This window comes from Heteronotia binoei, chromosome 2, assembly GCF_032191835.1.
Source record: "Heteronotia binoei isolate CCM8104 ecotype False Entrance Well chromosome 2, APGP_CSIRO_Hbin_v1, whole genome shotgun sequence".
Classification (NCBI taxonomy): Eukaryota; Metazoa; Chordata; class Lepidosauria; order Squamata; family Gekkonidae; genus Heteronotia; species Heteronotia binoei.
Genome location: NC_083224.1, coordinates 151,348,570 through 151,362,470, shown reverse-complemented (window position 1 = coordinate 151,362,470; position 13,901 = coordinate 151,348,570). Strand labels below are relative to the sequence as shown.

The 13,901-nt window shown below is 40.8% G+C and overlaps 1 protein-coding gene across 1 annotated transcript in view; it reads right to left on the bottom strand.

The window, feature by feature from the left end:
• ABCA4 (ATP binding cassette subfamily A member 4) overlaps positions 1 to 13,901 on the bottom strand; it is a 179,447-nt gene that overhangs the window by 8,727 nt on the left and 156,819 nt on the right. Inside the window, exons 39-46 of the mRNA XM_060232234.1 lie at positions 12,687 to 12,834; positions 11,429 to 11,552; positions 8,899 to 9,028; positions 8,643 to 8,763; positions 8,202 to 8,264; positions 8,003 to 8,109; positions 5,840 to 5,981; positions 2,571 to 2,705 (exon numbers count right to left, since the gene is read on the bottom strand). Coding sequence (XP_060088217.1) covers positions 2,571 to 2,705; positions 5,840 to 5,981; positions 8,003 to 8,109; positions 8,202 to 8,264; positions 8,643 to 8,763; positions 8,899 to 9,028; positions 11,429 to 11,552; positions 12,687 to 12,834 — 970 coding nt within the window. The remainder of the gene's footprint in view (positions 1 to 2,570; positions 2,706 to 5,839; positions 5,982 to 8,002; positions 8,110 to 8,201; positions 8,265 to 8,642; positions 8,764 to 8,898; positions 9,029 to 11,428; positions 11,553 to 12,686; positions 12,835 to 13,901) is intronic.

Genomic DNA, 13,901 nt, shown 5'->3' with positions numbered 1-13,901 from the left:
GGGAATTGATGCCATTTTGGACTGTGCAAAACTACGTATGTATCATCCAATTACTTTCTGAGTAGTACCTGTAGAATGAACAAACCAATCCTACATTAATTGGACACATGGGTTGAAATGGTTATTGATAAAAATTATTTTGCAGGTATGTATTTTTGTATATAGTTTTGGGTGTGTATTTATCGTTATGACAACCCTGTCAGAGAGAAGATGAATTGGGGAGGGATCAAGGGTGAATAATTCCTAAAGCCTCTCCCCAGTGTCTCTCCAGCACTTTGGAAGAAGAAAAATAGGGAAAAGGGGGAGCTGATGCTTGAATTTGTGACTTCAGGGAAGAGCACAAGGTTTGCATACCAAAGCTTAAGTTCCTGACGTTAAGTTCCTAAGCTTAAATTCCTAAAAGGATTTTAGGCTGGGAAAACACTTCTGCCTAAAACTCTGGAAAGCTGCTGCCAGAAAGACAGAGTAGAAACACAGGGGAGTTAGATGGACTATTTGTTTGACTGAATGTAAGGCAGCTTATTGTGAGACTGGACTGTTAAGTCTCTTCCATACAGCGGAATTTCCAGAAGCACGGCTAGACCAAGCCTTGCTCACAGAAACATGGTAGAGAGACTGTTGGAAGGGCAGGTCAGTCTTATTCTTACACATAAAGTAAACTTTGGTGTATATGTGAAGCAGGCCTCCAAATTTAATTCAGAAAAAGTATCTCTCAGGTATCATAAGCCTAGGTAACAATTTTAGAGACTATGTAGTCACTTACAGGTGCAATGCAGCCAGGAAGACAAGCAAGGCTAAAACATGACTAGCAAATTCTGCCAAGAACTGTAGCATACAAAATATAATAATAATAATAATAATAATAATAATAATAATAATAATAATAATAATAATAATAATAATAATAATAATAATAAATTTTATTCTTATATCCCGCCCTCCCCCGCCAAAGGCGGGCTCAGGGCGGCTCACAAGCATGGAATTCCATGGTTCAATAAAACAATACAGTACAACAACAATTTTAAATAATCAATTACATAATAAATTAGTTAAAATAGATAAAATAGGTGCTAAATTACTATGAGTCATAATATCCACAAGATGGCTGAGTGGCTACACATCAGTTTAGCCAGGTTCTGTTTCAAAGGCAAGCTGGAAAAGAAATGTTTTGCAAGCCCTGCGGAATTGATTCAGGTCCCGCAGGGCTCGTACCATCTCTGGAAGATGATTCCACCATCGAGGGGCCATTGCTGAGAAGGCTTGCTCCCTGGTTGTCTTCAATCTAGCCTCTCTTGGCCCAGGGATTGTTAAAAGATTTTGAGAGCTGGATCTCAGTGCTCTCTGGGGAACATATGGGGAGAGGCGGTCCCTTAGGTAGGCAGGTCCTCGGCCATATAGGGCTTTAAAGGTAATGACCAGCACTTTATAGCGAACACGGTACACAACCGGCAGCCAATGCAGATCCCGCAGCCCAGGCCGCACATGTTCCCACCGTGGTAGTCCCAATAGCAGCCTGGCTATTGGGACTACCTGAAGTTTCCATGTTCGATATAAGGGCAGCCCCATGTAGAGGGCATTGCAGTAGTCTAGTCTCGAGGTGACTGTTGGTGGATCACAGTTGCTAGGTCGCTGCGCTCCAAGAAGGGAGCCAACTGCCTCGCCCTCTTGAGATGAAAGAAGGCGGATCTAGCAGTGGCAGCTATCTGGGCCTCCATTGATAAGGAGGATTCCAGTAGCACTCCCAGGCTCTTGACTTTGCGCACTGGTATCAGTGACGCACCGTCAAAAGCTGGTAGCGTAATCTCCCCTCCCGGTCCGACGTGGCCCACGCAAAGGACCTCAGTCTTCGCTGGATTCAACTTCAGCCCGCTCAGCCTGAGCCAGTCAGCCACAGCTTGCAACGCCCGGTCCAGGTTTATAGGGACATCGCCAGCCCGGCCGTCCATCAATAGATAGAGCTGGGTGTCATCTGCATACTGATGACAACCCAGCCCATACCTCTGAACAATCTGGGCAAGGGGGCGCATAAAGATGTTAAACAACATAGGGGAGAGAACTGCTCCCTGAGGCACCCCACAATGAAGTGGGTGTCTCTGAGACAGCTCCCCCCCAATTGCCACCCTTTGTCCCCGACCTTCCAGGAAGGAGGAGAGCCATTGTAGGGCTAGCCCCCGAATTCTTGCGTCGGCGAGGCGGCGGGTCAGCAGCCGATGGTCGACCATATCGAACGCAGCTTATATCCCAAAAGAAAGCCAGTGAGAATTTTATGTTGAGTGTCTTAGAGAAGTCAAAGATACCACATTTTGGATCTTAGAGACAGCTACAGCCTTGCAGAGCCTAACCACAGTGTTGTCCTAGAATAGCAAACAAGTTTTGTGTGCCCATTCCTCCCAGGTGCACATGACTCCTGATCCAAAATCAGCCTCTGCCATGCACCAGAAGATTAAGTTCCCAGCGGGGAATTTGCAGTACTCATCTGATCTCAGACACACAACCGGAGAACTGTACAATGTGTAATTTGGCTTGAACTGGATGGTGTTGCCTGTTTTCCTTACCATTAAGGTACTTACCAGAAGGACTAAAGGAGGGCAGCCTATCAGCGCCATGGCAGTAGAGAGCTTGCGCTTGTTGCCACCACTGTAGGTGCCTGCCAACTGATCTGCATATGTCAAGAGACCAAGTTTCTCAATTCCCCACTCTGCTACCTGTGAAGAAAATAAAGGAATATTAAAGAGATTTCAAAATACTTAAAATACAATGAGTTTGATCAAATCTACCATGGATGCTGTGTCCATGCAACTTTAGGATCCCCATAGGCATTATAAATCATGTGTCACCTCCCCCACCTTCAAACTGTCTACATTTCAAACTGTCTGGTCTTTTACTAAGGCAGACCCAAATTATACTGCACTCTCCCTTAGGCAAATGATTGCACTCCTCTTAAGAAAGACCTTAACTAACTTCTGCTCTTCTTCCCACCAACATGCCATCCCCTCTGAAAAGTGACTAGTTGCTGCAGCAACACTTCCATAAGCTCATGTGTGAAAAAGCTGAGTGGATGTTTGTTGTGTATGTGAACTAAGGTTGTGTTGAACTAATGGTGTTCCTATGTGGCTCATTGGAGCCTTTAGAGCCGAGCTTGGGGGACTCAGGAACAATGGATCCAAATCCCTGTTGCCCTGCTCCAATCAGGGGCCCTGGCTGGTTTGAATGATCCAATGGCGTCCTATAGCAGGAACCTTGAAGTGTATATAGTTGGCTTCGTTTTCAGTCTTAGAGTTCAGCCACTAGTATGCTGTACTTAATAAAAGAGCTTTGACCACTGCAACTGCATCTCTTCATGCATTGAACCTGCTATATTATAATGTTCTACCTTTCAGGGGCAGGACAGCTTCCTTTCTGCCACGGTGCTGTGATATCCTTTCTCACTCAGACACTCTGCTACCTTCCACATCCTTTGTCCGACAGACTCAGTGTTGCAAGTAGGTTAAGTAGTCACAACTCACCACCCATCTTGCCTCTTTTAAAATACGTGGAGAACTCTGACTCTTTCATACACAAGTTCTTTTTTCATTCAGAGACATCACCAGATAGGGTAGACTCAGATAGTGCATGATGCCGTTGTGGATTGGGACACACATGCTGCTGCTTTCACACACTGTCACCATTTATTCATATTCTAATATATATTTATATATAGCCCAACATCCTAACTTGTGTGTGTGCCTTCTTTCCCGGCGACAATGCACATCCAGCCCACAGGGTTAAAGAAGCAAGGAGTTAGCTTTTATTTATGGTTTGAACATAACATTGGAGTGATTCAGGCAGATGTTACAAAGTTTCTTTTCAGTTGAACTTTTGAACTATTTCCCTGTCCAAGCATTTGGGATTCTTTGTTACAAGTTGATCTTTTTCCCAGTCAGTGTGAAGTTGCTCTTCTGCTACTCACTTCACTCAGCCAGTATGACTTTCTCTCAACTTTTTTCGACTGTCCCTCTCACCACTGGCTGCTCTTAGAGACATGGAACCTAACCTGTGTCCATCACTCTAACCCAAGCACAGTTCCTTTTCTGCAGAAGTCGGGGGAGAATAAATGCCTTGTGGTGTCTGCAACAAATACTTAATGTTTTGTTTTTAAAGGATCATTCCTTTGTTTCAGAACAGAGGAGTGCTTGGTCTCTAGAAAATTGAAAAAGTAATCTTTGAAAGTTTAAAGATATGGGCATGTGGCTCTTCATTACTGAAGTAACAGATGGAACACATTCCATACACTGAATGTGAGGAACATGTTCCACACTGCCTAGGTGGATGATCCAGCTGGAGAGAAACTGAAATCTTTTCAGCAACTAAGGATTACAGTTTGCACATAACCACCACACATTTATTAGGTTATTAACTGTCTAGAAAGGACCTTTAGTTGGAGAGAGACATGATATTTAAAGAGAAGTCATACTGGGTCCTTCTTCATCCCTCTCCTGTCGTTGCAGTCTGCATGATATACACATATTCTGTCAAGATGAAGACTAGCTCCACCATCAGGTGTGCCCCTCCCCACATGCTTTGGCTGACAGACTACCTTTAAGAACTTCTTTAAAAATCACTCTGTGTGTGTATAATCAGTTTCACAGACTTCACATCATCATTTTTGGTGCTGATGGTGGTGATGACAATGTAAATATTTTAGCTGCAGATCTATTCAGATGATCTAGATGGAGATGGGTTAGTGACTGGTAAGGGCCTAGCCAGCCAGTGCTGTCTACAAACAGCTTGTGCTGAAAACTGACCAAAGTACTTCCCTTCAAGAGCAAACAGTATGTTTGTAACAAATAGGGTGGTGCTTCCAAGCGAGACTGCCAGCTTTACAAATGTTGTCTCTGCAGCATAAGCTTGCACAATGACAACTGAAGAAATTCCAGCAGTGACAGAACACCATCTTCACTTTTGCAGTAAAATGGTAAAACATAACGTTGCATTCTGAAAATCAATATATATATATATAGATCCCTCAAAGTTCAACTGAGAGGAAATCACTTTTCACTGCACATCCCATCTGTGAGCTGTTCCTCATGTCTTGCAGACTGATTTCCTAATTTCCATATCAAGTTGTCCCATGACTATCTTTTCTAGGAAAATCCATTGGACCAGCTTGGGAATTCATAGTGCCCACATGAGAACCAGTGTAGTGACTGGAGTGTCAGAGTAGAATCTGGGCAACTCAGGTTCAGACCCCCACTCTGCCATGGAAGCTTGCTGGGTGATCTTGGGCCAGTCACACACTCTCAGCATGTACCTCACAGGGCTGTTGTGAGGATGGCATGTAAGCCACTTTGGATCCCCATTGGGTAGAAACGCAGGGCATAAAAAGGTCAAATAAAATAAATCTATGTCATCTACTGTGTGAATTAGCCATCCTAAGTCAATGTTGCAATGACAAGATGTTCACACTGGTCTGGTGAGGTTATGGAAGAAACAGCAGATACCTTGCTCTTGCTTTTCATGCAGGGAAATCTACAGAGAACCCTACTGGGAGTTGCAATGAAAACTTCCTGTGTAGATGGGCACCCTGTGGTGATGGGCCTCAGTGCAATGGTAATTCAGTGTAAAAAGCCAGTTTGTCTTTCTGGATTGCTTACCTTTCTCTTACAGATAAACAAATGTGAAATTCCACTTCATGTATGAAAGAATCATTCATGTGCTACTAGCACACTGAACCCCTTTGTGCATTTTGGATTAAACCCCCCCCCCCCCCATTTTTAAATGTAAAAGAAGAGCCATGCGAAGAAGAAGAGTCATGCAAAGAAGAAGAGGAGGAGGAGGAAATGTTGAAGAAAAAAATTACCCTTCCAACTTCTGCTTCTGGGACACCACGCAGACGGGCATAAAGGTACAAGTGCTCTCTTCCTGTGAGCAGATCATCAATAGCATCAAACTGTGGGCAGTAGCCCATGTTTTGATGAACATCAGAGATATGAGTCAATATGCTGGCAAAAGGAACGGCAGAAGATTATGTATAAAACTGCATTAACATTCAGTCACTAGCTGCGGGAGAGAGAACAGGATCCTTCTAAGTTATGCATTTATTTCTATCCTACCTCTCCAAAAAGCCTTCCTTATGGCATGACAATGTTTGAATACAATAACACATCAGAGTCTTGCCTCACTTAAGAGGTGCCCAGATATTAACTAACATGACTCATCAACAAACTGCAGAAGCACCTGGATGCAATCACAACAATAAATAGAATGGACAAGGTCAATTTTATTTCTGACTCATTTGGGACATAAAATAAAACAAAAAAAAACATTGAGCAGTTCTTGATAGTCCAAGCACCCTGCTTTTCAGAATGCTGATATTCCTTCATACATTACAACCAAAGTAAATGCGTTAAAAATACAGAAAGTATCTGCTAAGTCATGGTGAAAGGTGGCTACATGTTTTGTTGCTGAAAAGTTGTTTTGTTGTTGAAAAGTCCGGGTTTCCAGATATGCACTTCCATGGTATATGTTTATGGCATATAACTACACAACAACACAGAATTTGGTAAATTTTCAACCAGATTTCCACTCTGAATGAAGTAGCCCTCTTTCATATCCTTCCTACAGCGATATGTCCAAGTAAATGTGTATAAGTAGATATATAAGCTTTGGATGTCCTTCTGTGCAACTCAGTTAAATGGAAGTTGTATCACATGATCTATAATGTTCCATATAAAATGATTACACCAATCCTTTTATTTATTTATTAGCTTCTTTGACCAGTGGTCTTAAGCTCAAGATAAAACAAGACAGTAAATACAAAGCAAACTACAAATAATTTAAAACCAATTTAAAATTCACCAATGTGAATGAAATGTATTTAGGAAGAAAGGTGCGATATGGGCCACCTCCTCCCACATGAACTTGCCTGCCTGCACCCTACCTATAGAACTAAGGAGATCTATCAAGAGCATTCTATTGTTGCCTTTTAGGCTCCAGGCAAGGTGTGCCCTCTTCAGCAAGGCTTTTGAGAGGTAAGGGGTTCTTCTTGAGTTTTCTTTTACATTTCTCCTTTTTTTTTTCTTTGTTCTTACCCACTTCCTACAATCTAGCTGTTCTGCTGCTCCTCTGCAGTTTTATGTTCAGGTTTTAAGTTTTTAATGTATTTAAGAATATTGTTGTAAGATTTTGCTGTTAGCTGATTATTTTTAAGCTGTCCTGGATCCCAAACTGGAGAAAAGGCAATGCAGGAAATGTTTAAAATAAATAAATAAAATATAATAAATAAAAAAGAAATTAATCTCAGGTAACTGCCCAGGTCTGCAGTGCAATAGTCAGGAAAACCAAATTTAAGAACATGCTTTTAAAATACTGAGCCAACAATCTCAGTAAAGTAGATCTTTCATTGTGAGTACTTGTTGAAGGGGCTTTTGTGTTTCTAGTTTAGTGCTTTAATACCAAATGACAATTATGGCACTAACAGAGAAACTACATTCTGGTACAAGAAACACTTGGTTCATTTGGACAATCTGGCCTCCACTATCTCCAATTTTACCCTATAGATAGAAAAAGAGACCACAGCAGGTTCATCCCAGGGCACACACATGAAGCTTTCTTATATTGAATCAGACCACTGTTCCATCAAGGTTAGTATTCTCTAATCAGACTGGCAGTGGTTCACCTGCTACCTGGGCCTTTTAACTACAGATGTCGTGATTGAACCTGGGACTTTCTGCATGCAAAGCAAAGGCTCTTCCACTGAGCCACATTAACCCCCCTCCACACATACCCTACAGGGGTCAGATGAAATGGGTAAGTCCAACTCAAACCTCCTCACACCAAAAAGTACATTTTTAAATTTTATTTTCCACACCCTGCCACACATGGTAATGGTAGCACAGTGGAAATGTGATACCATGCATGCTTATTCAGAAGTAGATTTTACTGAGCTCAATGGGTCTTAATCCCAAGGATATGGTCTATTATTGACTAAAACAGACTGTTCTGGAATTTCTCAGGAATTTACCTGTAACCTGCCACTGTAGCATCACCAGAAGTTGGTTTAGTGTCCCCAGTCAGCATTCTGAATGTTGTTGTCTTGCCAGCTCCATTCACTCCCAGGAGACCAAAGCACTGAATTATAAATTAGTGCATAATTATTAATTCAGAGGATTATCAGATGAGAATTGTTTCAAAATGCATTACAAAGCTGATATACAACTCACCTCTCCAGGACGAATGCCAACACAGAGTTGGTCCACAGCTGGTACATGTCTACCTCTATAGATCTAGAATAAGATGAGGGTTTTTTAATATATATACACACACCTCTCTCTCTCTCAAATAAATCTTCATTGCTGTTTCCCTTGCATTTTCTCCTGTTGTACCACTGGAAAACTTCTTTTAAAATGGCAATTGTTACAGCAATTAATGAAAAAGAACAGCTTTTCATTGGTACAGTGGGGAAAATGGTGGCCACAAAGGATTTATATAAGAAAAATAGTGCCAGTATGGGTGAGACCTTCAAAAATACAAACTTTAATATCCAGATGGTTTACCAATGTAGTTGGACTGTGCCCTTTCTGAAGAGATTGCTGAAGTATACTGTCTTTCCTGCCCAAGTGGATACTAAGGAAATGGATATTTTATCATTCCTGGAAGATTACCTTGGTCAACTCATGTAATTTCAAGATATCTGTTCTGCTCCCTCTATTCATTATTCGTTGTCTTTCCTCTGCAACATCCTCATCTTCATCCACAATAGGCATCAGGATATCTTGAGGCAACCTGATGAAACCATACTGCATGAGTTAATAATGTCTGAAGAGCAGCATATTTTAAAAACCACAAATGCAGTCAGTCATTTCTACATGTTAACACATAGTCATAAGACATCTGAAGTCTGTGGATTTTTCAACATACCATCTTGTAGAGAAGAAATCACGTTGCATCAGAAGATTCAGAAGAAAATAGGCAACTCCTTGCATCGCCAGAGCAACCATGTTCTTTCCAGCAAAATTCCAATGAAATGGATTCAAAACATGCTCTTCTCCTTAAGAGATGAAACCCACAAAAATCAAGCTGACTTAGTAACCAGATAAAGTCTTGCTCATCAGAACAAAAGGTGTTGAACTAATTGACTTCAGATGCAAATATATAATTCTTTTCATAATTACTTAGCAACCACTATGCAATTTCCTGAAGTCTCCTAGTAAGGATGCTTAACTAGGTGCCTTTTGAGAAGTTCAATTGTGTTAACTCAAATACAGAAAGGAAAAAACAAATAAACAAAGGATAATCCAGGCATCTGCTACTTTATTTTCCTGCCTATCTGGGCTCATCTCTAAGGTTGTATGTAACATCTCTCCCTGAACGTATATAACATTTTCCAGAACCCTGCACCAAAGAGTTTGAAATTTAAACTGTGATACAGAGAAACCAATGAAGGCAGGAGAGGATGAAAAAAGAAGAGGCAAAGGTAAAAGGAAAATGATGTGAAAATGCTGCTACACATATAGAGGCTTTGTATATGCTGGGGATGAAGATCTCAAAGCCAGTCTCCATATGACTCTTACAGTGTGGGTGTTAATGAAAACAGTGCCTTCATGGTGGATTTTCCATCCTATGGTTATAATGTGCAACAGTACACCCATGAGAATCAGAATCATCCCACAGTGAATTTCCTCACTGCACCTCACTGTTTGGGGAACTGACTTAATGACAGCCCCAATTCACACACAGTCTTTTGCTTTGTGTTAGAGATGGTTATGTGTGGATAATTTACCATGCGGAGGTTGTTGATAGTGGCATTCCAGTAGTGGACCAGAGGCTTTTTAATGAGAGCAAGTTTTCTGTTATGCAGCAGTGAATTACAATAACAGGAGAGGAGATATAAATTAAGGGTTCCCAATGAGCCCATTGCTACAGGCCCCTCATTTAATTTAATATTTAATGTTATGACACATTCATAGCCAGACCTTTTTCATTCATGGCACAGTGAGAACAAATATGTTGTGCTGGTTTTGTAGTGGTGAGCTTCATCTAATTAAAGGAAGCGCATGGAATGACAAAAGACATTCCAGCTACTTTTGAAGTTAATTTGGTGGATACAGAATAAGAAATCACTACAGAAAATAAATCCACCCCGCCTCCATGTTGAAGGGACTTCTCAGGTTTCTACACCACTGGCACCATCATTCCCAGTCTCTAACGGTCGCTTTTCTGTCTATTTCATATTTATTAGGATAACTGAGATCTGGCAAGAAATGTCACCTACTCAGTACTTTGTATTGTTGAAGCTATATAAATATTACAAGGAGGAATCCAAGGAAGGAAAAAAATGTATTCTTAATGCTCAAGCAATGAAACTTTGTACTATTCGAATTTCTCAGGGGATCAAAGCTTCTGGTAGAGGGGGATTTAACTTTCAATAGCGTAATTGTTTATATTCCAGCAGGAGTAGTATATATTTTACTTATATCCATCTGAGGTTAGAGGTTAGTAGATTTTATATTAGTATTAATATTAACATTATAAACCCTGATCAGTTTTAGAGGCTTTTTCCTTGGATGGTATTTGCTGATCTGTATTAACGTATAGATCTTTATATATTCTTTGGTTTTTAGTATCTGTGTTTTCATCCGTTATCTCTTCCTGACATCTAGCTCTTTATATGCATGTTATTTTGTGCATGGAAAGACTTCCCCCATGTGATTCTGCAGCTGCAATCTGTAACAAAATAGTACAGACCAGGAAAAGGGCTGCCATCTCATCTACAGTGAGAATATTTGAACCCAGGAAATCAAATAAGTCCTTCAATCCACATAGATCAATATTGTTTACTCCAACTACAGCAATGGTTTTCTAGGTACTCAGGCAGAGAAAGGTCTTTCTGAATGTCTGCTACCCAAGATCTTTTAACTGGAGATATCTGGGACTGGGATCTTCACTGGAGATATCTGGGATCAGTGTATACTCTTACAATAAGTCACAGCCCTCTCTGAGGTGCTATATTGATTTAATGTCTTAACTTGTACACAAAGTTTCTAAATTAATTGCTTCTACATCTGTCACATCATGGAGGGGGACGTGGTTGGGCGGTGGCAAAGCGTAGTGTAGGGGTTAAGAGTGGCAGACTCTAATCTGGAGAACCAGGTTTGATTCCCCACAACTCCACATGAAGTTGGGTGACCTTGGGCCAGTCACAGTTCTCAGAATTCTCTCAGCCCCACCTACCTCACAAGGTACTTGCTGTGGGGAGAGAATGGGAAGGCAATTGTAAGTCACTTTGAGACTCCTTTGGGTAGGGAAAAGTGGGGCATAACAATAACTCTTCTTCAAAGTAATTAGAAATGTCTTTCTTTAGACTGCAGCAAGACTGACGATAAAAGTCAATCTACCACATATTTAGTTATAGGGCACCCAGTAATAATTCCATTGTTATTGTACCTACCAAATCGAGCATACACATCAGTTACAGCTTGGTTCATAGCCAGGTCAATGAGTCCACGCCCCAGGCAGAAATGAGGAAAAACTAGGAGAATATTTTTCAGCATTTTGTTGAATTTCAGCAAATACTGCAACAGACAAGAAAACATATGTGCTAATAAAACTCAGATATAACAGAAGCCTTTATAATTTATGGAACCATTCTGAAGTTAAACGAAAAGACCACACAGCTCATTGCCTACTAGTTTGCAGTAATGAGTAAAAACTCATGCATTGGTTTGCTCTGCATATGGGACCATACAAATGTAGCATGCAAAAGGGGCACAGGATATCTAGATGGCTGAAGGAGCTTTCTTCTCCTATGCAACTGAAGAAGGAGAGGTGAAGTGACCCACAAAGGGTACTGGCTCCTTCTGCATAATTTCATAATATTTTATGCTGAAGTCCAGAAGTGCAGGCATACCAAAGGCTTTCTAAGAATTTCACTGCTGACTGTTACAACTGGCCAGCCCCGTGTGAATAACAAATGGCACAAAACCCACAGACCAAGCAAGAGTTCCCTTGGTATACAGAAGTAAATACGACAATAAATTAACCAAAAGAGGGAAAAAAACCTTTTAAAAAAGCACAATAAGGACTGCAAATTCTCCAAAAGAGAAATAATTTTGAGAACAACTATACGTCAGTTTAAAAGGAAAGGAGTATGGACTCTAACAGATTAAGACCCAGAAAGTTCACAGAATTTTGGAGGGGAGGGCAAATTTCCAGTTTATTCCTTCTTCCTATTGATGCTTTATGGGTTTCCAGCCCATCATGGTAAGGTTCCTGTATGGATGGTGAAAACTGAAAAATCAGACTACCTAAGAATAAGGTTGGGTTACTACATTCCTAGGGGCCTCCTGTGTATGTGGACAAATATGGCTGACAATTAACCAAAAGAAAAAGGAAAACCCAGCTTGATAAAAAGTTAATGTTGAGTGATGGGATGGAATACAGAGAGCAGCTGAGTTAAAGTGAAAAGTTGCTGGGGTTCAAGCTTTTGAGAGCTCACAGCCTGTTCAACCTTTAGAAACATCACAGAATCCATAAGAGGGAAGTTATGGGGAAGGGATTTCCAAACTGCTCTCTTGATTCCTTGGAAGCCTCCAGGTTGTTTCTACCAAACTCTTGTTTGCTTCTTAAAACTGGCTGCACATGCATCAGCAGAAACCACTCTCTGGATTGTGACTAAAAGCTAAACCCTATGAAAAAGAGCCACTTACTGGATTGTTTTCAAAGAGCTCCAGGATAAAAGTAATGGCACTACTGTTGATACCAATGAAGAGGTTAATGCAAGACAAGGCAACATAGGCAGTGCTGGGAACATCGAAGAAGAAGGATGCTGGGTACATCATTGGAATTATGGCCCATCTGCAGACAAAAGCCAGGGGGGAAAAAATCAATACCCCAAGCATTGCTTCCTGAGATGACCAAAGTAGGTTTCATATGGTACAAAAAATATGGTACAAACTGAAGAATGTCAGAACAGGTGAAAATATAACAGATGAGAATCCACAGTTGTAATGAATAGTCAACCAAACAATACATATATATGAGAAGCTATACCAGCAACTGAAGTGTTTGAACTGAAGTCAACTGTACTTTTTGACTCATACTTCTAATAATACTGATGTACTATATAGCTACTTTTAACTACTTGATGAAGATACAGTCTGACGATGATATGAAGTGTTGGCGGGATCTGAAAGCAACAATACACAACTCTAGCATATACTCTTGGATGAACACACTTTGGAGAGACTATTAGTTACCCACCATACTTGGTTGAAAGTCACTATGATCTTATTTACAGAGCTATTCGATCAAAATTTGTTTCTACCTACTTAAGCTCTGCGGAATTTTTGTTTGTTGTCAGGACTAGAGCGCTCTCCCTATTGCAGAACAGAACTGTTTCCCATTTATGATTTGTAGATTTTCATTCCCAATACTTGATATATAAAGTACATTCCCAATACTTGATATATATACAAGCTTGATATATAAAGTACTTTTATTGTGCTACATAGTTGACAGCCAGTTTGGTGTAGTGGTTAAGTGTGTGGATTCTTATCTGGGAGAACCAGGTTTGATTCCCCACTCCTCCACTTGCACCTGCTGGAATGGCCTTGGGTTAGCCATAGCTCTCATAGGAGTTGTCCTTGAAAAGGCAGCTTCTGGGAGAGCTCTCTCAGCCCCACCCACCTCACAGCGTGTCTGTTGTGCGAGAAGGAGATAAAGGAGATTTTAAGCTGCTCTGAGACTCTGATTCAGAGAGAAGGGCAGGGTATAAATCTGCAGTCTTCTTCTTCTTGATATATATTGTTTTGTTGAAAATAGATGAGAAAACATCTTTCATCTGGCTTTATTTCCACTAACGCATTGGGCCCATGCTTCCTCACTTCAACATTCTACATTTTACTGATTTCTTTCAGATGACA